The sequence below is a fragment of the Gopherus evgoodei genome, chromosome 3 (assembly GCF_007399415.2).
Source record: "Gopherus evgoodei ecotype Sinaloan lineage chromosome 3, rGopEvg1_v1.p, whole genome shotgun sequence".
Classification (NCBI taxonomy): Eukaryota; Metazoa; Chordata; order Testudines; family Testudinidae; genus Gopherus; species Gopherus evgoodei.
In genome coordinates this window covers 144,553,421-144,579,707 of record NC_044324.1, presented here as the reverse complement: position 1 = coordinate 144,579,707, position 26,287 = coordinate 144,553,421, and the positions used below count along the sequence as shown (strand labels likewise).

The following is a 26,287-nucleotide window of genomic DNA, read 5'->3' as shown; positions in this document are numbered from 1 at the left end:
TTCAGCCCTGCTCTAGCTGAAGCCCCTAGCTCACCACCCTGCCACAGGGCAGAAGCCCCAACTCCTCCCCCACATCTGGTAGATGGAGTGTGTATGGGGGTTCCGTGAGTAGCACTTTAACTATAAAAGAGCTGCATGTGGCTCACAAGCCATCGTTTGGCCACCCCTGCTTTATGCTAACCTCACATTCACATAATTCCCACAGAAGTCAGTATGTGCACGGTTTGATATAAAGGCAAAATTCTGGCTAGTAATAATGTAAGTGATTTTGGTTAATGCCATACAGTCAAGTATCATCCTCTTCCCCAAAAACTAAACATGGCGCCAACTCTCTCCTGCCCCAAGACCCGTTCAGAGAAGGTGGGGGTGGGGCTAGTCTGAGAGTTAGTTATAGTTCTCTGGCTCTCAAGCTGCTTCAGCCCAGCAAGAGTTAAAGTGGCCACTAGGCTCCCATAATTTACCTTGGATAGTTATGGTCCCTAATGGACCACAGGCCCGTCAAGGATTGCAGGAGAACAACCACACAATGTTCCGTTCCTCTGCACCAGGGAGCTGACAAGGAAGCTGGCTACCCTAGTTTACATTAGCTGAGCACAATTAGGGGAATTCTCATGTGGCCAGCTGGGATCAGATTCCTGCCACTTTGCACTACCTGAGGGGCACAAAGCCACAAAGAACAGGGGGGCAAGAATCTGGCCTTACAGTAGTACCTGGTACTTATGAAGACAGTAAAAAGCTCTAACTGAAACCAAACATAGTACAAGCAGGCACTGTACAGTATTCTCTCCACAATGCTGCCAAGTCACCACACTCCTGACACAACATCTACTCCATTCTTGAGCAAGTGTGAAGGTTTGTGAATGCTTCCCTAGCAAACTGTGTGGTGGTCAGTAATCCATTTAGGACCTAAGTACACTGGAGGCTCAATCCTTTAACCTTTGTTCAAGAAAAACTCCCATCAACTTTAATGAGAATTTCACTTGAGTAAAGACTGCAAGATTGTGACTTTAAAATAAAATCCGAAAGGTCAGAGGTTAATGCATTAATCTGAAGCCAACTAGTCTTCAGTAGACAGACTTTAAACTTGAATTAGACATTCCTCTAACACACCTCCTGTGTATTATTTATACGTTTTTGTGGTAGATAGATTTAAGAAAACCAAAATCCAACAAGTTATATAAAATCATATTTAAACTTTGTCTTCTCTTTAGTGCCATTTTGAATTTTTTCCAGAACGTTTTCATGCACCCCCACCACCCACCATCATCATCTGTGTTTCTATCTGCAAAGAATTCCATCTTTTATTCCATCCTACCCCACAATAGACTGTGAAAAGATCAAGCCTGTTTATCATTAACGTCTTTAATATTTAATGCTTTGTATTAGCTTGTTTCCTCCACTAAAATGCAATGCTATATACACTTGAGGAGGTGTTATGTTTTGAGCAATGTATTTTTCAATGTATTACTGATTGGCACATCCAAGATAACAATTAGCAGATTTCATTCTTGGTCTCAGATTAGAGAGAGAGAGTTAATAAGTGAGAAAGAGAGAGTGTGTATGTACATATGAGTATACATATTTCTCCCCCACTCCCACTTATATACAGAACCCAGTGTATTTAACTTCCTGGGGAGAGCGAAGGAGAAATATTCCTCTTTCCCTTTGTTGTAGATGCTCCTCACCCATCTCAGGACACAATATGTAGTAGTAATTAAATAGCAAGTGCAGGATGAAAGAAAATTAAAATTGCGCATTTGTTAATAGTAAATTATTCTACATTTTAAATAGAGTTCTTCAATAGGGTTCAGGATCTTTTTTAAAAATGTATGGGTAGGTGTAATTGGATGCAGTTGCCTTAGGAACAGGTGTTCAGTGCACAGTTCTGAGAATGAGTGTGCATAGCAGGCAAATTCAAAGACCTAAACCTGCAGGGCGAAATCCTGGTTCTATTGAAGTTAAGGCCAAAACTCCCATGGATTTCCAGGGAGCCAGGATTTCACCCAAAGACTTTTCCACTCCTATATTTATTTGCAACATTGTCCTTTGTATGAGGGTGTAATAGAAAGGAATATTTTAACAACTTTTTGAGCGAGAAATGCTCTATTAAAGAATGAAGGGAGTAAGGGGGGGTTTCCATTTCCCCTTGTGCAATAATTTCATCAAGAGAGGAAAAGGGCTTAGCGAGTCATAAAACACTGACTTTACATTGTTTAGAGATTGCATTTCTGCTGCATTTCTCTTATACAGAGAAATGCATATTACATTTTCTTGTAAAGTGTTAAATGATGATGTAAAATAATCTGAAATGCAGAAAAGAATAAAACTGTCTGGTACACAAGAGTAATTATAAAGCAATATCAAATCTTCCTCTAGAAAATATTATGTAAAGTCCTCTCCAAATCCAGAGATTTCCAGGAGTAAGTACAAAATCCCTACATTATTTGCTAGATTTATTTCCATTGAAATTTAATTTCTGGTACACATACCATAGAGGGTTAAGAAGTCTTGCCATTATACAAAATTCAAAACCTAGTTCTGTTATAAGCAGTTTTGTGTAGAAAATATATATTATTTCATGTTATCATGCTTTATGCTCCATTTTTATTTCTATTTAGAGAAGCACTGGTGCCTACAGAAATTCAGTAATCACCAGAATGTACACCCTTCCCAATGCAGCAAATAAGTTAGTATATATTTAGAATAACGTAGTTGAACTATGTTTCTACAAATTTCGGAAAATGCAGAACTAAAGTAATTGCAGATATTAAAAAGTACATTCCTAAATACATTGTAATATTTGAAACAACATATTTATTTCTTTCGTTCTGTGCTCCTGCCTCAGCAAGAGGAAGATGATGAGGATTTCAAAAGAACTAATGTAAGCATGAATTGACCTTTCAGACTAATTATTTTGTTAAGTACCTAAGGCTTGGATTCTGCATTTCTTCCCCATACAATCTGAATTTAGAAAAGCTGCAACTCAGGTTTTAACCTCCTATGGCATCACTATTCAGGCCTTCCAAACATATGCAAAGATCTCCAATGAAACAGAATTTAGGATGAGACTCTGTGGTGTGCCTCCAAGAGATGTATACAAAACTTGCAGCCGGCAGTATGGGATGGGGGTGACGGCTAAAGTAGTTTCAAATCATCTCTTTGCTCTTTTGATTCTGGGCTGGTCTACAGTCACCAGCATAAAGAGACAGCCCTGAGGACCTGCTCAAGTTACAACAGCTTGCACAGCCTCTCTTATGGGCCACAGTTCTGCCCAGAATCTCCACATACATAAGTAGCACACTACAGAAGATATTAGATTTAATTAAAGCTGCATGAAGAAATTTGTAAAGCAATTGATTTGTTTGTTAGAAATCAATGACCATTCTGACGATGAAAATTTAATTCTTTTCTTTCCCTGAAATTGAAAGACACAAGATAAAAATGTCTATTCAGAGTTTACTCAAAAATAGTAGTCAGCCAGAACTAAACACAATTATTACAATGTTGCTATGACAGCAAATAATTGAAATCATTTCTTAATTTTTGATTAAGAAGGATCAGTATCCTAATAGAGAACACTGTCTCTGTATTGTTCTTTGAATTACTCCATCTCGTTCCTTATGCACCCCAAATTTGTTTGCTTTTTTGACAGCAGCGGCACTTTTTTAAGCAGGAGTCTTCATTGAGCAGTCTACAGTGACATTCAGGTCCCTTTCCTTAATTGATATGGTTACTGTTAGCATAGAACTTTGTAAGGTGTATCAGTAATTTAAATGTCCCCCCTCTCCAGTGTGCATTGCTTCACCTTTATAACATTAATTTACCATGAGTTTGCTTCTTCATGTAGCTTGATTAGGTCAATTTTCATTATGGAAAAAGCCACTCTCCTAGACAATTTTTGATTCATGACAATACTTTACCTCTAACCTCATGATTCCTTAATTTCTTTAGTAGCCTCTTGTGAGGGACCCCGTCAAAGGATTTCTGAAAGTCTAAATAAATTAGATAATCTATATGAGTCTAAATAATATGTGGAATTGCTCACTAGATGCTAGACTTTCAGTAACTAAAACTTCACTGGCGGAGGTGGCTTAAAAGGGGGTGAGGGGAAATGAAATCTGATTTATGCATTCATAAGCTAAGAACTAGATCACCAACTAGTTTCCTAGAGAGCACCTCATTATTATTTATACAGTGCAAACAGTATCTAGACTTTTTACAGACATATATAATTAGAAGACAAGATTCCTACCCAAAGAGCTTACAATTTAAATTTATTGTAAATTATTTCTGTTCACAGTACCTAGTCCAGGGGTTCTCAGACTGGGGTTCGGGACCCCTCAGGGGATCATGGGGGGGTGAGCTGTCAGCCTCCACCCCAAATCCTGCTTTGCCGCCAGCATTTATAATGGTGTTAAATATATATAAATAAGTGTTTTTAATTTATAAAGGGTGGGGGGTTGCACTCAGAGGCTTGCTATGAAAAAGGGGTCACCAAGTCAAAAGTTTGAGAACCACTGACCTAGTCTGATTAAACCTGGCAGCTTAAAATGTAAAAGGTTCCTTATCTCATCAACACGTCCATGAGCCAAAATAAAGGAGTTTTTAAAAATGTTTTCAGAGTGTTGTTATAAACCCAGCCTTCTACTTTTGCTGATTTATCTAACTTACATGCATTCCGCCACATCCCCTGCAGATGTAAATGAAAGTAGTTCCATTGGAGTCATGCCAAATAACAGTAGCTAGCGATGTAAATAATCTTTTCTACATTTCTATCAACACAGTTTATAAAATATGGTTGTTGTTATCTTTTTAGTTTGTGAAATGGGTTCAAATCATAGGTAAAATTATTCTGAGATAGATTTTTTTAAAAAATCCTCAGAAAAGTTGTATATATATTTCCCACCATTATAATTCTAAGATGTCATTTGTAATTTTTTTAAATTGCTATAGAGAATACACCTTGAAGGCCAAGTTTTGGCTCATAATTAACTTTTATGGTGGAGTTATAAATCTCAATAGATTATAATTGAGCAGCTGAAAATGACTTTTACTATTTTAGAAAGATCATCTGCAATAACTCACCGTGAATTCAATTGACCTATTAGTCATGGTGTCAGATAGGAACATTAATATCCAACTCAAAAGTTGGCACCCATACATGGTCTGATCACAGGATCCAATAACTTTGCATAGATGAATGGTCTGTGGGATGACTCTTTAAGAAAGGTACAACTCCCTTTGAGTAAGGACAGCAAAATCAGACTCGTAGAATAGTAATAACCATAGAAAAAATACAATAAACTGGTTTTGCACAAAAACTATCATGACCTTATCTGCTAATTCATATTCTAATATCCTACAATAATGTTTTAATGAGTTGCTGATGGCTCATGAAAAACAGAAAAAGACAGTATAACATGTTTTTTGTACCTTTCCCCTTTATTATTAAGTGCATTGGCAATCAGCTAATCCAAGGGTGACTGCATTAGAAATGCATACAATTAATAATTATAACAAAGATTTCTTTTGTCAAAACCAGTTTTCCACCAAAATCATGATCCTCTAGTATAATAATATTTTTACAACAGAAAACTGTGATGTTATGAACAGTATTATCATGATACAAACAGTATTATGATTTCTGCACAAGAGCAAATGAATTCTTAAAAACTGTTACTACATGCAGTCATCTTTGGTAATGATGAATAATGGAAGATCAACGTTACACAAGTTATACAAATACATGTTATAGACGTATGAATATTTCCAACATGTTTATTAAAGCTTTTCAAGATATCATCACAAGCTTTACGCCCCTATACACTAGAATAAGTTTCTCACCAAAGTTTATGAGCATGCAAACAGGAGGCTGTGTTGGAAAGGGTAAAGATATTTTAATTCAGGGAAAAGTTTAATTCCTGTGAAAATACAATGATTCTTCAAGATATTAGGGAGAGGATATGGAATAATGTATTACTTTCAAAAACTAATACAGGTTTAAAAAGCACCGAAGCAATTGTCACAAATAAGCTGATCATTATACTTCACTTATGGCATCAGCAATACAGAGCGCAATGTTTTTAATACTGAATTTAATATGATTAACATCAAATCACTCAGAGCCTGATTTTACACAAAAAATGAATATCATGTGCTAAATCCTTTAGCAGAGAATGAAAGCATTTCTTTAAATCTTTCAACTTAGACATTCTAAAAAAGTGAAAAATTATCATTTTCAGTATAAAAGATACAAACTTTAACCTACATGTAATGTAATGATTTACTTAACAATGTTATGTCACAGTAACCTTTTGTACAGGTCACATTTGTCTTGAGTTCCAGCACTAAACTGAAATCCCTTTCCCCCCCATTACAAAAGCTAACATGTGTTCTATAATCACCAGCATTTTTCCTAATAAGGAGAAAGTTTAAATGATTAAATCTCACACTAATATGTATTGAATTGATCATAATGCCACCACCTAGTGCAACATCAAACACAGACCCAGATTGTGAGCAACTTTTTCCACTGTTTAGCATTGAAGTAGCTATCAATCTCATCAGACACAAATGTCAACAGGCAAAGCAGGGGTTCAGAAAGTAAATATAATTAAACCTTCCAACTGAGGGAAAGGGAATATTTTAGAGGAAACTACAAAACTGACAAAGCTGATATGATCCAGTTTAGGAAAAAAGAGGATAGTAAATAAAATTAGGCAGTTAATTTCCATCACTCCAAACTGCTGGGACATTGAAGTAGCAATGTGAGGGGTTGCCACAGAAAAGGGGAGACAGGGTTAAATTCTGAGTGCAATGCAAGCCCTGCCCCACACCCTGCAGGCAGCTTGAGAAGCTGCAGCAGCAGCAGACGACAAAATTGAGGGGGGAGGGGAGGAGTGTTGCTACCGCTGGTGAGAAGAGAAGGCATAAACAAGAGACTTACTTTTGTAGCTGGCAGCCCAGGGCTGATAGCCATAATACCCGGTAATCCGCAGAATCCTTTCCTCGATGGAAGTGAGCCCCACGGAAGAACTGGTGAGATCCTCCACGGATCGGGACCATTTCAAATCCTCTTTGATCGCCTCATCCACCACCAGATATTTGAGCTGCCGGAGCTGCGGGCTGATGTCTGACAGCCTCCTGGGACTGACATCTGGAGATCTCCTCATGCCACTGGCAAGGCAGGAAAGGGACATGAACACAGCTCGGTAACAGCTGAGGTGCTGGGAGGTGCCGAGCGCTGACCTGGCGAAGGAAGGGACGGGAGCTCCCCTTTCACTCCCCAATAAGTGTACAGGGCCGGGCACTGCTCGTGCGAGAAGCGCCCCTCTGCCAGCCACTCCGGCACCCCCCGCGCGCTGCCTATCGAGAAAGGGGCAGAGCTGCTGAGCGCGGACCCTACAAACAGCTGATCCTCCCGCAAACCATAGGGCTCCCTCCAGAGCAAGTTTAGGGTTGTGTAAAGCACCCCAAGAAGAACTCCCTTCCCCAGGTGCGCAGCCTGCGGCGTTTGGCTCCCGGCCTCCCAGGGGGATGGAGGCAGGAGTACCGGGAACTTCGCGTGTTGCCCTCCCACAAGACTGGGACACCCCCCCCCCCCGCATTGGGATTGACCCGCAGATCCCCCGCCCCCGGGGAACCAGCGTGGGCTAGTGGGCAGCACAGCTGGGCGCCTCCTGCCGCTGCAGGTACCTGTTCCCCTCCCCGGTGCAAAACAAGGGAGCGCCCTGCCCGCGTCGCCCCGGGGGCGATACTCACATTGTGATGGTCTTGCCCCTCGCCGTGCCGTTGGGAAACTCTCGGATCCCCATAGGGAAGAGCGGGGGTGGAGTGGGGGCTCCCAGACTTCAGGAAAAGGTGCAGCCGGGGGCTGTCACCGGCCGATCGGACAGAGAAGAAGAAGAAGGGGGCAGGTGCCGGGTCCGCAGGCGCTGCAGAGGGGCTCCCGAGGCTTGCACCGGCCGCTCGCGAAGCGGGGAGTGAAGTGCCCAGATTGCTGCTGCTGCCGCAGGTGCGTCGCCTGTCCCCAGCGGAGGCCAGGTGCTGGCTGCTGGCTGCGGCTGCAGCGGAGCGTATGGAGTGGGTGGAGGGAAGGGCTCCGCGCCCGCTCTCACGCCCCCCCACCTCCCTGGGCTCTGCTTTCCCGCGCTCCGCCGGCAGGGGGAGCCCCGCAGTCCCGTTCCCGACTTTCCCTCAGCCCCTGCCAGTCCCGCTCGCTTCCGACTGCGGGGGGCCCGGCAGCGCCGGGGCGGCTCCTCAGCCTTGTCCAGAGCTCAGCTGCGGGGGAGGGGCCCCCGCTGAACCCCGGCGCTGGGCAAATGCAGGGACTGGACAACGGTGACGTCAAACGCCCAGGGGGCAGGTTCAGGGTCGCCCTGTTCCCAACGCGCCTCCAAATCGACGGGCTTGCAACGTGGTCCGGCACCGGCACCGGCACCGACCCTAGCGGCCAAGGCCGGGACGGGTCCGCCCGCTGGGCTAGTCCCGGCCGAAGCTGCACTCGGCACTGTAGGGGGGCTGCTTTGCGGGACTGAAGGTAACGCCCAGAGACGTAGTGCTGCTCCCGTCAAGCGTAGGGACTTGGTGGGGATTTACCCTGGGCTTCAGCCTGGCTGACTTTGGGAGCTCGGGAGGTAACTAAACCTGGATAGTGGATTTTCGGGGAGTTCCTAAAAACCACAGGTTGGCTGGATGACACTTGGCACTTCTCCAGCATCTTCCATCCCGGGATCTCAAAGCACTTTCCCAACAACAGTCGTGATTAAACCCAGCCACTCTTGTGGGGTAGGTAGGAATTATCCACGTTTTGCCTTTGTAGAAATTGAGGAATAGTCAATAGAGGCTCAGATCCTGGTATGCTAACGCCCATTGATTTCAATTGGGCACGTTTTGGGACTGAGAATTTAAGATCATTGCCCACGGTGACACAGCTGGACTGCAGCAGAGTTGAGATTTGAGTCCGGATCTCCAAGTTTCTAGAGTCATGATTTAATCACAAGAACACAAACTATTTGGGGTAGTTTGGGACTGGCTTTTTGGTATGTGTTTGAACAGTGCATAGTGCAGTGGGGCTGGGACCTTTAGTTTCTAGTGCCATACAAATAAAAACATTTTCAGAGCATTGAGACTACTGGAACAAAGAAGGACAACAGCATTATTGAAAGAAAAAGGAACAGTAACACTTTGTTAAGGTTCCATTTATAAAGGGTTAGTAAGTGATTAGTATATGTTTTAAGCATGTTACAGACATAATTAGAATATTTTATAGATGGTTATGAACATATCAGGTAGTTGTAAGCCACACTTATAGCCAGCCTATTGAGATGTTTGACTTTATAACAATTGATTAACCATTGATTAAAATGTTTTAAGCACTCATTAACCCAGCATAATATATCATGTAACCAAAAATTATAGGTGGGATTTTCAGAAACACAGCATTGATCTAATTCTGCTCCCACTGATGTCAATGAGAGCAAAGTTAGCCCAGTGTTGGGTACATTTTGAAAATCTTATCTAAACATCTGTGTTAATGCTGCAAAGACTTTGGGCCCAATCTTGGAGCCCTTAGTCCAGAAAAACTCCTGTTGACTTCCTAATGACTTTGCCTGAAAAGAGACTACAAGTCTGGATCTTTTCTAGGACCATTACTAATTCAGCAAGGTGTCTAAGTCTGTGAGTAGCCCCACTGACTGCTCATTTTAGGCATGTGGTTAAATATTTTGCTGAATCAGGACCTATAATAGTATAGGGAATGATTGTCTAGATTGCCTTAATGCCTATATATTGTTTTTGTGTACATATACACAATTAAAAATTGGATTAAAATCTGCAAGCATTATTTATTATGAGAACATCTGACAATCTGAAAGTAGGAACATAGCTGGAAGCATAGCTTTTTTTTTTTATTTGGATAGAAGAATCTTAGTAGAAGGACCGGGGGAAAATCTTTCCTCTTCAATTTGATATATTTTAGAGCACCTAGGCATTTAATTGCAAAGTTAACAGACATCAGTTAAATAAAACCACTTGCCTTGCATAGTGTTAAAGAATCATTGTCGCTTTATCTAGAAAACAAAAAAAAAATCAGACAAAAGCTGAACTAAATATCTGAACTGTGTATTGTATTGAAGGCATGTATTGAAAATATTTTATTTAATGCATACACAATCATTATTTTGAATAGCAGTATGCTAAAATGAAAACAACTGTTGCTTGGGAACTCAGGGTGAAACCCTCCGATATAGCAGAATTGTGGTCCTGTTATACAGAGATGGGTAGGAGCTGTGCAGGAAAACTCAGCCCTGTGTGCAACAAAGCTGGGTTCCTTGCAAGGTAAACATAAACCACAGTGCAAGATGAATTTAAGGATGGCTGGGACAGTGTCAAGAAGATGCCCACTGAATCTGTAATTACATAGATCATTGGCTTCATGTAAACTGCCTCCAGGGGTCTCATACCCTAGTCCAGAGTAGCATCTGGAACAATAGCTATAAATGGAGTTGGGTTGGGATTACTTCCTTCCCAAACCCAGCATAGTTCCCTGTACAGAGTTTAGGTACCTGGGCTGTGTGTGGAAGGTGAGGGTGGGAATTCACCATGAAGGAATTCTCATGTCTGTAGTATCCTGAAGTGTCTGAATGAGAGTTTTAAACTCTACAGAAATGCAGCAATGTATATTAAAAATAATGTAATGTAGGTTCAGTTCCCTGGTTCCAACCAAGTTTCACTCAACGTGAGACCTAGTTTGACACCAGAAGTGGGGAGGCATAAAGCCATCTATTTCACTGGGATTCTGCCCATCTGCCCTATTTAGGACAACTTTCCATCCTCTGTGCCACTAGAGTAGTACAAAGGAGATGGGGCCACAGTGGCTACATGTCAATTTAGAGATAAACCAGAACTGTTCCTTGCACTCAGACCTGCTGATAGGGGATTATTTTCCTGCTCTCTTCTTTTTCATACTACAGCAAGAAACTAGTGTAAATGAAACTACACAAATGAGTGTAACATTATAAGTGGCACACAGCAACGTGTGACACTGGATCCTTTGGGTGATAGTACTGACAACCCGTTACAACAGTCATTCATAGAAAGATGAACTTCCTTTTTCCTTTGGTCAAGTGTACAAGGGGGCGCAGTTAAAAGGGCTCTGTGGACGTAAGTAAAGTTAAAATGTCAAAACTACAGTAAAAGGAAACATCATAATTGTGAACTCATTATTTTATTGTAAGTCTTACAATAATTGATGTTTTTCTTAAAGCTCCAGCTGCTGGATTCATGTGAATATAAAAGAGTTTTAGCTTTCATTAAAAAAGAGGTATGCTTTCTGTCCTCATGGTTGCAGGGGAAAGCATGAAAATGTGACCCTCCTTGCACCCTATAAGGCAAATAAAGAGGACCAAAACCAGTTATTTAAAAAAACCTCATGATTTTTCAACATTTGAGAGATGTTGCAATATTAATAACACTATCCCACAACAAGCAACAATTATACAATATTATAGTAAGGCAGAGAAACTCACAATATAGTATTATAGAACATGCTACTTCGAGAGACAGTAGGCAAAATCTGGTTTATTTTACTGACATAAGCATCTCAAGTAAGACTTGGCACAGTGTGTCAGCTGGCATGTTAATTAGGACATCTGGTGGGGCTGCTGTGACACCAGAGTTTTGCTGCAGTAATCCATGAGAGAGCTTACACCTGTGTAAACATCTCTTTGCAGAATGTCTCACAAGAGTGTGCAGAATATGAATAACCCCAAACACTGTGTATAGTTGGGCTTTACTGTATTGTGAAAAACAGCTGTATTCACAAAATGTCTTAGCACAAAGGAATAGCAAGTATTACCTATAACAGAGTACAGAGTATTCTGTTCAGTAGTCTATATCTACAAAGGGACTTAGGTGCTACTGTAATCCACAAAACCTCTGCTCAACTGCCACATAAATCTTTAGGTGCCTAAACTTACATGGTGCCTACCGTTTTGCTTTAAAAATCTTCGTGGTGCATGAGTGACAACCTCTGGGCATGCGCACTGCTGCTTTGGTAGGCCCCTGGATGCCTGTCTCATGCCTAAGTCCCAACAGGATCCTCATACCTGGTAGAGATAGGCATTACCCCATCTATCTCCCCTATGGTGTCCAGGCCACTAAATATGTTCAAAGCATGCCTTGCTGCACAGAAGGTGGTGAGGGAGAAGAGGGCCTCCCTAATAACCTCTAGTCAAGTGGTTAGAGCACTCATCTGAGATGTGGGACGCTGCAGATCAATTTCCCCTCTTTCCCCCTGTCCCACACCTAATGAGAAGAAAGGATTTGCACAGGAATTTCCTCCCTCTCAGATGAGTGCCCTAATGCATATGTAATACTGGCAGACCAGGTGCCAGGTCATGCCAAGGTCCCCATGCCTCAATTGAATACTGACAAATACATAGCTGAAATCAGTCTGGCTCACCTGTGTGTTAGTATTGTTAAAATAGATACTAGAATACTAAGAATGTGTTTAGTGTTTAATACATGCAGCAACCTACAAGTATTCAGATGTTATAAGTGAGATTATAGTATCTCACATTCACAGAATCATAGGACTGGAAAGGACCTTCAGAGGTCATCTAGTCCAGTCCCCTGCACTCATGGCAAGACTAAGTGGTATCTAGACCATCCCTGACAGATGTTTGTCTAACCTGCTCTTAAAAATGTCCAGTGATGAAGATTACACAACTTCCCTAGGCAATTTATTCCAGTTCTTAACCACCCTGACAGGAAATTTTTCCTAATGTTCAACCTAAACCACCCTTGCTGCAATTTAAGCCCATTGCTTCTTGTTCTATCCTCAGAGGTTAAGGAGAAAAAAATTTCTCCCTCCTCGTTGTAACAACCTTTTATGTATTTGAAAACTGTTATCACGCCACCTCTCAGTCTGTTCTTCTCCAGATTAAACAAACCCAATTTTCTTCAATCTTCCCTCATAGGTCATGTTTTCTAGAACTTTAATAATTTTTGTTTCTCTTCTTTGGACTTTCTCCAGTTTGTCCACATCTTTCCTGAAATGTGGTGCCCAGAACTGGACATAATACTCCAGTTGAGGCCCGATCAGCATGGAGTAGAACTGAAGAATTACTTCTCATGTCTTGCTTACAACACTCCTGCTAGTACACCCCAGAATGATGATTGCTGGGGTTTTTTTTGGTTTTTTTTTTTTGCAATTATTACTCTGTTGACTCATTTAGCACTATGATCCCTTGATCCCTTTCTGCCGTACTCCTTCCTAGGCAGTCATCTCCCATTTTGTGTGTGCGCAACTGATTGTTCCTTCCTAAGTGAAGTACTTTGCATTTGTCCTTATTGAATTTCATCCTATTTACTTCAGACCATTTCTCTAGTTTGTCCAAATCATTTTGAATTTTAATCCTATCCTCCAAAGAACTTGCAACACTTCCCAGCTTGGTATCGTCTGCAAACTTTTTAAGTGTACTCTATGCCATTATCTAAATCACTGATGAAGATATTAAACAGAACTAGACCCAGAAGTGAACCCTGTATCTTAAGGTAATATTTGGGCATTTGCATTGTAAACCTTTCTAATGGTGTAAATCACCAGACAGGAGGGGGAGACATTAATTAGTGTGAAATGCTGGTCTCCAACAGAAGGTGTTATGTTCTGACTGACAAGGAGGACCCAGACACCAGACAGACTAGACTGGAACATCAAAGAGGACAAAAGACTTTGCTGTTTACTTTCCACCAACTCCCACTTTTCCCCTGTCCCCTTCCCAAACATGAATCTTGCAAGTGAATTTCTCCCATAGGCTGAGTTTAAAGCTCAAAGTAGAAGTGGGAGAAGGGAATAAAAACCCCTAACAAGGAGGAACTGTATCTTTATGCTGCTTGGACTCTGGGGGTAAGGGTGGGGGCAAAGATTACTAGGCATAAGCAAAAGATCCCTGGTGATTGGCCTGGATTAGCCTACATGACATAGAGTTTGCTTATTATAGTAGTGTCTATTACTTTTTTAATTTATGATTAGAACTCATTTGTATACCTTGTAAACAACTCATTTCTTTTCTTATTAATAAATCGGTATATCATTTATTATAGGATTCACTACAAGTGTTGTCTTTGATGTGAGATCTAAGGTGCAATTTACCTGGGATGACTGGTCCTTTTGGGGCTGGAAGCCTGAATATTGGTGTAATTCATGGTGTAACGGACCATCTATCACAAAGGTAGGCTCACCTGGGTGGTAAGATGGATCCAAGTACCCAGGGGAACTGTCTGTGACTCCGTGTTAAGGCTGTTATAGTGCCCGAGGAATTTACGCTTGGTAATTGGTTGGTGAAATCTACATATGAAACTCACAACCAATTTGAGGGTTGTGTCCTGTTTCTTAACAGTCTGCTCTGAAGTTGGTGCTCACTCTCTTGAGCCACTGCAGAACAGCTTGAACCATAAGATATTCTGATGAGAGTGTCTCTGTCTCTCTTGTTGAAACTGGTGCACTTTGTATAGATAAATAAGACTGGGCCAGACAGATTGGTGCCTCCCTGCAGCCTAGACTTAAGTACCTAACATCCTGAGAGGAGTAGGCCTTAGGACACACTTGTCTCCTCAGCATCTCTGATTAGCTAGCTTAGGCAGCTCCCTGCATAGTGTACTTACTTTTGTGGATCGCATTCTCAGCCACCTCTCTCTCTTCATTCATTATATAGCAAGCCAAGGTGCTTAACAAAGGGCTTGTGGATCCCAGTGATTTTCAAGGCATCTGCAAATTACCTGTTGTGACGCTGTAGACTTGTCTTCAGTTGAAATGCTACAGTGGTACAGCTGCACCAGTGTAGCACTTCAATGTAGACATTACCTATGCCGATGGGAGAAGTTCAGCAAAGGTAATCCCCCTCCCTGATAGGCGGTAGGTAAGTCGACCGAAGAATTCTTCCATCAACTTAGCACGTACACTGGGGGTTATATCAGCTTAACTATGTCACTCCGGGGTGTGGATTTTTTATACCCCTGAGCGACAGAGCTATGCCAGTGTAAGTTCCCAGTATAAACCAGCCCTGAGAAGTGCAATATCTAAGTCCCTTTGTGGATCTGGGCCAGAAGCTACAGATGTTTCTAGTCATCAGGGTGCTACGTGCTCAGCTGACAGATCCTTAGGCAGTCAGATTTTAACAGGCAGTGTACTGATATGTCCTATTGGCTGTGTTACTGACAACCTAATACCTTGTTGCAGACAAAGATTATTTTCACTTTCACCAGCACTAGTTTGACAAAAGTTTCCCTGGGACAGGAGTTTATAACCATCAAAAATAATACCTTAAGGGAGAGAGTAAGTAGAATTGTACATGACTAACATAGCACACTCTGTACATATGACCACAATAAGGGTAGTAATGTTATATCACAATACATTAAAACAATTATATCTCTGAAAATTATTGCATCAAGCAATCTAATTTGGTTTCTCTCCGCGGGTTCATAAAAGCGCACCTAGAAGCTCTGCAATGTGGTGGGGAAAAAGCTAGTTCGTGCTAAATGAGTCTCCTTGTAACTGAGTCTTTTAAATAGGCAATACTTTTGTGTCATAGCTATATTGTTTAACTGAGCACTGCAGGTATACAGAAACCCTTAAGTGAAAAGGTTCCTATCCTATCCCAAGGAGTTCACAGTGTCACTCAGGCAAATACAACACAAAGGGTGACAGTACTGTAGGGATGTGTGGAGATGCTATATAGCTAAATTATACAGTTTTGCCATATAAACAAAGTTGGGGCCTCATGCTGAGTGGTACCAAAACCATAAGTGGTTCCATTGAAATCAGTGAGAACCACTTGGTGATTACGGTACTAGTCAATGTGAGTAAGAGTATCGGAGTCTGACAGGCTGTTTCACATGTGAAATATTTGGGATCAGTAACTTAACATATTGCATAACTGGAGCTCTTCTAGTCTATCCTGTCAAAATGTTTTCATTTCATATTATATAAAAAACTTAATATTTCCATAAAATATATCTATCCAACTGACTTATGGCCACAAAAGTGTGGAAATTTAAAGTTCAGGTTGAAATTGTGAGCTGACACCAGGGGCCAAATTCACAGCTGGTGTAAGCAGAAATAACTCAGTTGACCTCAGTGAAGTCCCATCTGCTTATGCAAGCAGTGACTGACATCTCTAATTTATCCCATTTTGCTGAAGACAGTTGTAGCATATGTATTCAGCTCATCTACTGTTCTGACTTTCCAGCAATGCATAGCACACTTCTCCGTTTTTAAAAAAATGCTAACATTTAATAGATTTGTCTGGTTTGATCGAAGTGTAATCAGAAGTTTCACTCAGTCTGGGGAGGTCACCAGAAACGACACATCCTGAGTACCATAAAGAGGCTTCATCTGCAGAATGGGGGCTTCCTATGAGATAGAGAGATCTGATGATAATATTATTGTATAAAGTTTCTCTGAGCAAACATCACTGTTGCACTGATGATCTGTTTTATCATCTCTGATATTTACACAGCAATATTTGTAAATCTGTTAAAACTTCCTAAAATAAATAAAATAAACAGATAAAAAACAAAACCCCATTCCCATTCCACTCAGCCAGGACACATGCAAAACAATGCATTTCCTTTTCTAGTCCACTACCCTATCCCTCTTCTGCCCTCTTCCAGCTCCCTCCCTGTCCTGCCCTGCCCTGCCCTGCCTAGTCTCCTGCCCCTCCTCCAGAATAACAACTAGCTCCAATATTCATCTATTTCATTTTCCCTCAATCTTTGACCCCTCACATTTTCCCTCCTGCCTACTGCTCTCCTGTGTAAGACTCATAAGTCAGAATATGTATATTAGAGTGTTTTAATGTAAACATACCTTGTTTGTTTAAGAACTGGATGGAAAGCCAGGACTATGTTTTCCTGTGCCCTGTCCCTTTAAGGCTTGGAACTGTTCTGAAAAGATCACAGAAGGGATCCAGCTCTGATGATCAGCCTGCGGTTGGAAGAGGCCAGTGCTCCCTGAAAGGAAACTGTCTTTGGTTTTGGATTATGGCAAAAAGTAGTAAAATACTCCCAGACAAAGGTGCTGTTTGTAACTGAAGTGGAACCTCACCACCTCCCAGCCTACTTCCTGTCCATCACATTCCCCTGCAGTAGGGCTTGCTAGCCCTTCATCTGGCTCCCTGGCCTTCCTGCTGACGGTCAGGTTTTTTGGTTCTCAGTATCGATTGGTGAGACACCCTCTGCTGCTTCCCCTACTACCCATTCATTTTGCCTCCCTGCCTTCAGTTTCTTCCTTCTCCTCTAGGGAGAGCCCCAAAGGGAACTAGAGGAGGTGCCAAAGATACAAAATGCTGAGCAGCACACTCATTTTAATCCCAAGGTCACCGCTGTCCCACACCAATTTGCTGTCCTCTCATTTTTACTCTCCAAAATAATTAGGAAGGAAGAACCATGAAATGGAGGTTACAAAAATAATTATTTACACGGAAGGAATGGCTCCTGAGGCCATGGAAATTTTCCATATCAATTTGTGTCCCGCTCATTTTGGGTCATTGTCAGATGCAGCATCCCATATTTGGGACTTTGTTGGCCGAGAGGTACGCTGAGCCACCAGAGATAAGAGAAAGAGAGGAGTCATAACAGCAGCAGCCTGCTCAGTCCACTGTGTTGAGAAGAGAACCCCACAAGGAGCCATGGAGAATCTGAGGGGAAAGGGGTGAGGGCTGGGAACTGGAAGGAAGCTGGTTGTGTGTGTGGGGGGAAAGAAATTGATGTGTTTGGTGAGTTGTGTAACATGACACCTATTTTATGTTCAAAGTCAATTATCTTGAGAGGGTGCTGGTCTCACTAGGAAGCTGGGAGTCTCCCCTTGTTTCTAGTCTTGCAGCTATATGAAGTAGTGTAAAGCTGTGATATTTTTAAATACAGAAAATGCATCACTGGCCCAGGACTGAATCATGCCTGTGTGGGTCTTTGAGTAGGGGTAATTTTTGAGGAGAAAAAGGAAAATTTGGAGAGTGATTTACTAGGCTAGCGGGAAGGGGTTGGTTGATACAATGGCAGCTGGTTGAGGCTACTCAGCTGTTTGGAATGTTAAAAATCCTGGGAGCTGGGTTTATGAACTAAGAACATATAAGATAGTCAAAAGTGCATTATAAATGTATTTATTACATGGCCCTGCAATTTAATCACATGGGTATCATCTCCATAGTTGCATTTTGAACACTATAATAAAGGTATTGTGGCAGAGCTCTGACCTTGCTCCCGTGGGTCCTCTGCTTCTAGGCTATTTATGCTAGCCTCAGTGGCTCACTGTGACCCTCCATGTAGCCCTTCTCTCTCTAGGGCCAGGGTTACAGTCTACTGAGCCCTTTTCATCACAGGCCTGCAAGGAGGTTGGTGAGAGAACTCCCACAGTCTCTGCTCAGCCTCCTGTCCTGACAGGGGCCTGACTTCCCCTCCCAGGAGATGTTCCTGTAGTGGTGGGTTGGGGGGAACCCTGGCCCCCCTCTACTCTGGGTTCCCAGGGACCCCAATGGTAGCAGTTGTTGACAGCCAACCTTTCACTGCCAGAGCTGCTACATTTCCGTGGGCCACTTCCCCACAGCTCTCCTGCTTCTCCCTTATCTTAGGGCTCCTTTAACAATGGTCTGAGAGTGTCTTCAATAACCAGCCCTTCAGCCACACTTCCTCACCCCTGGCTTTTCCCTGTCTGATTGGAGTGAGCCCTTTTTATAGTATCAGCAGGGCCTTAATTAGAGTCAGGTGGTCACATTAAATGGCCTCACCTGACTCTTTGCAGGTTAATTAGAGTCAGGTGTTCTCATTAGCCTGTAGCAGCCCCTGCTCTGGTCAGAAAACTGTTAATCCAATGTATCTGCCCTCTGCTATTCTGCTATTCCCAACTGGCCTGGGTCTATCACAGTATGCAGACACATCTTTTCAATGTCTTGTTCAGGAATAATTTTTTTGGAGGGGGGAAGGAAGAGTTATCAAAATATTTTGCCCAACCTGGCTGAGACTACAGTTCACTCACTTTTTCCTCCAAGAAATCAAGTATGTTCTTCCTGTAAAATGTTCAGCGTTTCCTTATCTGGAACTGGTATATTTTAAAACTGCCATTTACCCGAGTGGTACATTATTCCACTCCAGTATCTTTTCAGCTGGTTTTGAGACATTTAACAGATTTTTTTTTAAATGTTTCAAAAATAGATGAGTTTGTCATTATAGTGATAGCAAGGACTGATTGCCTGATTATTGCCACAGCATAATACACGCAGGTGCTATTCAAGTTTCTCCACTCCATTCATTTCTGGTCAACAATATCCCAGCCTACTGCATGTCTTCACCAGGCCAAAGGTTAGCATCATTATTCCATGGGAGCCTCAAGACAGCACTGCTTCTCAGTGGAAGACTGTTTAGTGGGAAGCTAATATTTACATCCTGTATTTCTTTAGCTGATTTTCCATTTCTTATGGTGATAAGTTTGGAATAATGACATTATTTGATTAAACTTTCTCAGAGTTACTGCTGAATGGACTGTTTGCTTGTAGAATTAATAAAAAGGCGAAGACACTTCATTAACATGCTTGGGATTGAACTGGATTGGCGGCAGTGCGAGTTCAGTTATGCCAAAGGGCATGTGCTAAGGAAACTCAGAAAGCTTTTAAATCATATTCTTAAAGGTTGAATCAGTAGCTGTCCTTGTGAGAGTTTTAGTCCGGAATACTCTAGAACATTTTTCCCCATTCATGCTAGCGGTGCATGGTGTACAGAACTATACAGGCAGAAGTGGTGTGGTTTATTATTTTGGTTATTTGAAGCATCAAGCTTAATTTGCATTTGCTTGACCTATTGAAAAATAAAACAAAAAAGCTGGCATATGTAAAAACTGTCATCCTCTCACATTTAGTGATTGACACAAAGTAGGATCACAGAATGGACCAGGTTTCACCCTGATGTATGTGGGCCAAACTCCATTTATCTGGGCTGAGTTAGAACCAATTGGCCTGGTTCTCCACTGCCTTACCCTTTGTGTAGGCATTTACACCTGTGCAAAAGCAGTTAATACTGTCTGACAGTACTGTCTTTGAAGGATACTGGCAGACATGAATTCCAAAGCATTTCATACAACTCATTGCAAGTCACCACCACCAGCAGTAGACCATGGTGCAAACAGCAGTAGGTGACAGTGAGTGGCTTTCCCCTGGGCAGAGTTTGAGACAAAATCATATTTTCCCCCAAGCCTCTTAAACATATATGCAGAATTTATTATGAGACAAGCCTTGGGAGGTTTTGACAGAGGGGGAGTTGGTGGACCAACTCAGTTATGCTGATGACAACCACCAACATTATGCAACAAAATGTTGGAATTTGTAAAATCAGTTAATGAGGAATAAGGACTATTCCTGAATTCCATGAAAACAAAGTGCATGTCCACCGACACAGCTAACAAATGCAAAATGCAAGCAGACATCACGATTAACAGACAAACTGTTGAGGCAGTGGATGAATTTAATTATCTGGGATCATATGTATCCAACCAAGAAGGCTGTTCCACAGAAATCAGAAGACAGCTAAGGATGGCTCACTCAGCTAGGACCTCCCTTGAGAAAGTGTGGAAAAACTCTGGCATTCCAAAATGTACAGAATGTGGGACTGATGAAAAGCCTAATTTTTTCCATAGTGATTTATGGATGTGAATTGTGGGAAGTTAAATGCTGCTGACAAGGAGAAAATTGAAGTTGTGAAATGTGGTGCTGGCAAAGACTCTTGAGTATGTCCTCAATGAGCCACCCCCCACCCCCTATGTCTATGTTAGAAATATTATTGGAGAGGAGCAGATCCTGATGTCAGAAAACAGATGCACAACCATATACTTTGATCACATTGGGGTAGAGATGGAAATAACCTTCAGAAGGTTATTATGGAAGGAAGTAGTAGGGGATGACCAGCAAGGGGATGTTTGCATGGTGTATGGCAGATCACTGGAAGCTGACTTGCTGAGTGCTTGAAGTTGGTGATGGAAAATTCTGCTATGATGTCACCAATATTCAGACATGAATAAATGGATTTACTTACTTAAAATGAGTGTATACGTGCACTTTACCAGGTCTAAATGACTATACAAAGCTCAAGAAGACCAACATCTTCAGTTTCTCTGCAAAATCAATGTGGCAAATGTAATTGTGCAAACTGTGTTGACAAGTAAATGGTAATGGGTAAATGAATAATAAACAAGTAGTCTTTTCCCAGTGGATTCAGCAGCAAACAATCCCTTGTTCCTAGGCACAAGCAGCTGTCTTTCTGCATTGCTAAAATACTGTACAAGCTGACTCATATACATGTTTAAAATCATAAAAATTTAAGCCCAAAGTATCCTCCAATTTGAAATTCAAAGGTCTGATTCTAATCTCATTTTAAGAAATTTTAATGCTGATATAACTCCCTTGATTTAATGGAGTTATTCCTGATTAATTCCCACAAAATTCACACACACTTTGTTTCAAAGACTAGAGATTTTTCAGAGGAATTATTTATCATCTCTTCAGTGAAGTGTGGGAGTACAGGCAAAGTTGTTCCCTATATCTGTTTGCAATAGTTTTTAAAAGTTGTGTCTTATGAACAATGTTTAGTTAAAAAGTAAACAACCTTATCAGTGATGAGTTTTCATATAGCTTTGTACTCAGTCTGATAATCTCCTTGTTTTAAAGAACTTTTTAATATTCTCATTTTCTTGAAAAATCAATATTTCAAAGCCCTCAATTAAAGCTGCTAGGTGCTGTAGTCATAAAATAATAAATGATGCTGATCATGGAATCATAGACATGTAGGTCTGGAAGGACCTCGAGCAAGAGACTATCTGATCTTCCCATCTTGATCCAGGAAAAATTCCCAAGGAACTAAAAATGGTGGAGATTCTCTGAGGAAGCCTTCTAAAGAAATTTTATGAATGACCATGTCATCTAATATGATAATAAAAGGTCATTAAGAAAACCAAACTAAGAACTACTGCTTGTCTATGGGGGAACAAAAACTGCCTGGCAGTCTACCCCAGGAAGAGGTCTCAAATGTTTTTTTCCATTCCCTACAGGTTCTCTTCTTGCTCCTAATAACCCTTTTGAGTTGCTGTAGTCATCCAGAATAAAGAACAGAAATACTTGTGGCACTTTAGAAACTAACAAGTCTGGAGCCTTTCCCTGCCAGTTTCCCCCTCTTGCTCGGGATGCAAATTCTAAGATTTCTTCACATTTAAGTCCTTGAACTATTCAGTCCAGTTGACTTCTTTAACTAATTCCCTTCATTTCCCAAAGCCTGCCTTTTTTAAATAAAAACCCATAGCTGACGTCAACTATGGTTCTGTTTGCTTTCTTTTCTGATGCCTGTGTTCTATGTTCTTTCTAAAACATCTCTCATCTAGAGAGATTAGCAAAGCCACACAGGGACAGACTAATGCCCAAGACAGTCTAGTACATTTATAGAAAAGCTCCAGGAAAAGAATAAAATATTCATAAGTAGCATAAAATATTTATGAAGTAATATTTGCCCATGTATGGTGCTAAACCCACCACAGGTGCCTTCTCAAGATGAAACTTGGTAGCAAAATTGATCTGAACTTGGCAAGGTATCTAGCAAATAGTCCTGGGGGCGGAAAAATCACTCAGCAATAACTCAGAAAAAAAACAACATGAAGGTGGAGAGCAGCAAAGACAGAAGAACAAATAAGGGTTGCCTTTTCTTGCTTTCATTACAAATGAACTTTACAAGAGTAAATAAATTAATAATAATAATTTGTTTTTAATTAGAGATTGGTCTGAATTAGGACTGTCAAGCGAGTAAAAAACGATTGTGATTAATTGCTCTGTTAAACAATAAGATTACCATTTATTTAAATATTTTTTGATGTTTTCTACATTTTCAAATATATTGATTTCAATTACAACACAGAATACAAAGTGTACAGTGCTCACTTTATTTTTATTACAAATATTTGCACTGTAAAAACAAAAGAAATAGGATTTTTCTATTCACCTACTACAAATACTGCAGTGCAATCTCTTTATCATGAAAGTTGAACTTACAAATGTAGAATTATGTACAAAAAATTCTGCACTCAAAAACAAAACAATGTAAAACTTTAGAGCCTACAAGTCCAATCAGTTCTACTTCTTGTTCAGCCAACTGCTCAAACAAACAAGTTTGTTTATATTTGCAGAAGATAATGCTGCCTGCTTCTTGTTCACAACGTCACCTGAAAGTGAGAACAGACATTTGCATGCCACTGTTGTAGCCAGTGTCACAAAATATTTACATGCCAGATGCGCTAAAGATTCATATGTCCCTTGATACTTCAACCACCATTCCAGAGGACATGCGTCCATGCTGATGACAGGTTCTGCTCGATAACGATCAAAAGAAGTGCAGACTGATGCATGTTCATTTTCATCATCTGAATCATGCAGTGGGTGCTACGGAGATGTGTCATTCTAGTGAGCCAGCACCCAACTCTCTAGCCAAGGCCTCTTGGATGTTTCTTATCCTCTCGGGGAAGAACACCCCACAGTCAACAAACAAGGTTAAATAGAGGTATGAAGGAAAAGAAAGGAAGCAAACAAAACTTGAGGCAGCTCCTGTCAGAGTATGGGCCTCTTTTACTTCAGAGAACCCTGGGAGTAGCACAGTCCACTTCAGAGTTTGCTGGATCTCAGGTCTTTTCCCCCTTTCAGCTCAGGGGATCCTCATGCTTCTGTGAGGGTTAAGGCTCTGCTGGCTGTCAGCCCTCTCATCAGGGCTGGGGAGCTTAACAGCTTGTTCCCTTCTCAAGGTTGCCGCCATCTTTGTCTTTGAGTGCAGCAGCCTCATCGTATGAGATTACAACTGCCACTTCCTTCATTTTTAGCCAGGTTTTATTGTTTTTATATCCTTTCACTCAGCCTACTATCCTTAAGAAAAGGCAGAAAGGCTTTTTTTCCCCCACTGTTCCATTTCCCTGACATTCTCATTAGTCCTTTTAGGGAAGAATCTTTGATTCCAAGCCAACTAAATTTTTCATAAAGAAACTTTATATAGAATATTGCCTACAATGCCATAGGACATGATCAATAGTTTCTTTGGGTTTGCACACATTATACAACGCATCTTTATGTCTTTTTAATAAATTTAATTTATTATTGAAGGAACAATGACCTGTTAACACTGTAAAAATGACTACTTCACTTTTCCTGTCATGACTGGGGAGTATAGTATTATTTTTGAGCATACATCATAGAACCTTCATCTGTTTGTTTCCTTAATGCCTAGCTTGGACCATTCCTTCGCAAGCTCCTTTGTGACTATGCTTTTAAATTCTTGTCTTCTTAAGGGTAACGTAATATCCTCCTCATTTTTAAGAGCAAATTTTGCTGCTTTGCCAGCCATCTCATTTTCAGGAATTCCAATATGCGCTGAAATCCATGATACTGTTACACAGATACCTGCTTACATTATTTCCGCAGTTAGACACATTATTTCACTTATGTCATTTCTGCTTTCTGAATTCCCTGTTCTGATGATTATTATGGCTGACAAGGAATTAGATAAAATTACAGCTACAGCTAGTTGTACAGCTCCTATCCAGGTTAGTGCTAACATTATCCCCATTAGTTCAGCCATCAAAATGGTCCCATAATTCAATAGCCTTGTAGATTTCTGTATTCCAAGACTAGTAACACAGAATGCTGTTCCCATTCTACCCATGCTGTCAACTTTTGATCCAAAGCTGCCCCCATTTTTCATAAATAAATTCAGAAATGTCACTAGTCATTATGTGTGATTTTCCTTCCTTCAGTTTTTTCATACAGTTCAAATCCACAAATGGGGGAATAGCTGTCCAGCTGTAATTTGAGTTCCCATGACTAAAAATTTTAGTTCTCTCTATTTTTCTTTTTAAAAAGTATCTCCTTTTCCCATTTTTTTACCCTGATAGTTAGGGCTCTGTGTCCGTCACTGAGGTAACGGATTCCATGACTTTCCGTGACCTCGGTGACTGCTGCATGGGCCAGTGTGGCTGACCCAGAGCTGCCCTAGTAGCTGGCTCCAGGGCCAGCTGCTCAGGTGGCCCCTGGGACAACCGCACAAGCCAGCTGCTGGAGCAGTGCTGGGGACAGCCATACCAGCTGCTGCTTCTGTGGTCCCCGGCATTGGTCCCCAGGAAGCCGGGCAGAGCAGCCGCAGTCCGCTGGCCCCGGCATTGTACCATTACTGCATAACTATTCATCACATTTAATTTTGAAAAGGTCCCAATCAGCTTTTTGAAAATTCCAGATAGAAACTCTTTTTGTATTTTTGACATTTCCTCAGCCTGGGTATTCAGTAAGTGTAGGGAATGGATCACTTTCCATTCCATCCTCTTTATGAATTTCCCAGCTGAATTTACTAGCTATATTGTTTGTTGTAATTCCCAGATCCAAAACCAAAAAGGATCCATCCACTAAATTAAATCTAGATTACCAGGTTATGCATATCAATAAATTGTTCTAAGCATTTGCCATTTAGATCAGTTCTCTTACTTCCCTGTAGCTCATTATGACTATTAAAGTCTCCACAAACTTTGAATGGGTTTTGACATTAATTTTTTTTCTAGTTCTAAAATAACTACTTTTTTACATGCATTACAAACATTATAATTCTATATATAAGTGTTTTGTTCTGCAAAGGATTCTCAATAGCATTATATTCAAAACTTAGTTTCTGCACATCCATTTCGATGTATCTAAGTCCCTCTTTTATAAATACACAGATTACCCCCTATACCCGGGTAGCCTCTTGATCCTTCTGGAGTATATCATATACCAGAAGACTGAACACAAGTTTACTTATTAGCTATTTTTCTTGCACACATATTACATCATGCTTTTTCCCATTTCAAAGATGGGGGTTCTTAAATTCCTGTCCATGTATTATTAAACTATGCACATGCCAACGAAGGATCATTAAGACTATATTATTTAAGATGTATTATTGCCTTCATTTAAAGTTGCATGAATACAGTTTGTCAAGAGGTTGTTTATCTTTAAATATTTTTCTGCTGCTTTTGCTGTGATTTTAATCTTCATTTTTCCCTTTCTTCAAGGTGCAGTTAATTATGTCTATAATGAACACTATAAACTTCTCTTTACTTACAAGCAATACATCATCTCCACTTCCTCTTGTATTCTCTTCCCTGATGAGAGATGTATTCTGCTGCTCCTGTATGTCTTTTCTCTTACTTGTGTATTTTTCTTTTTCTGTTGTCTGCAGTGGGTAACTT

At 41.0% G+C, this 26,287-nt stretch overlaps 1 protein-coding gene and 1 long non-coding RNA gene across 3 annotated transcripts in view; one reads left to right on the top strand and one right to left on the bottom strand.

The window, feature by feature from the left end:
- Positions 1 to 8,080, bottom strand: part of SLC35F3 (solute carrier family 35 member F3) — a 277,816-nt gene extending 269,736 nt beyond the window's left edge. For both annotated transcript variants that reach the window (XM_030556911.1, XM_030556913.1), the window contains exons 1-2: positions 7,762 to 8,080; positions 6,947 to 7,176 (exon numbers count right to left, since the gene is read on the bottom strand). In XM_030556911.1, coding sequence (XP_030412771.1) covers positions 6,947 to 7,176; positions 7,762 to 7,814 — 283 coding nt within the window. In that variant the 5' untranslated portion in view covers positions 7,815 to 8,080. The remainder of the gene's footprint in view (positions 1 to 6,946; positions 7,177 to 7,761) is intronic.
- Positions 8,081 to 8,218: 138 nt separating this feature from the next.
- LOC115648787 overlaps positions 8,219 to 26,287 on the top strand; it is a 68,515-nt gene continuing 50,446 nt past the window's right edge. Inside the window, exons 1-2 of the long non-coding RNA XR_003999668.1 lie at positions 8,219 to 8,787; positions 14,107 to 14,234. This is a non-coding gene — a long non-coding RNA (uncharacterized LOC115648787). The remainder of the gene's footprint in view (positions 8,788 to 14,106; positions 14,235 to 26,287) is intronic.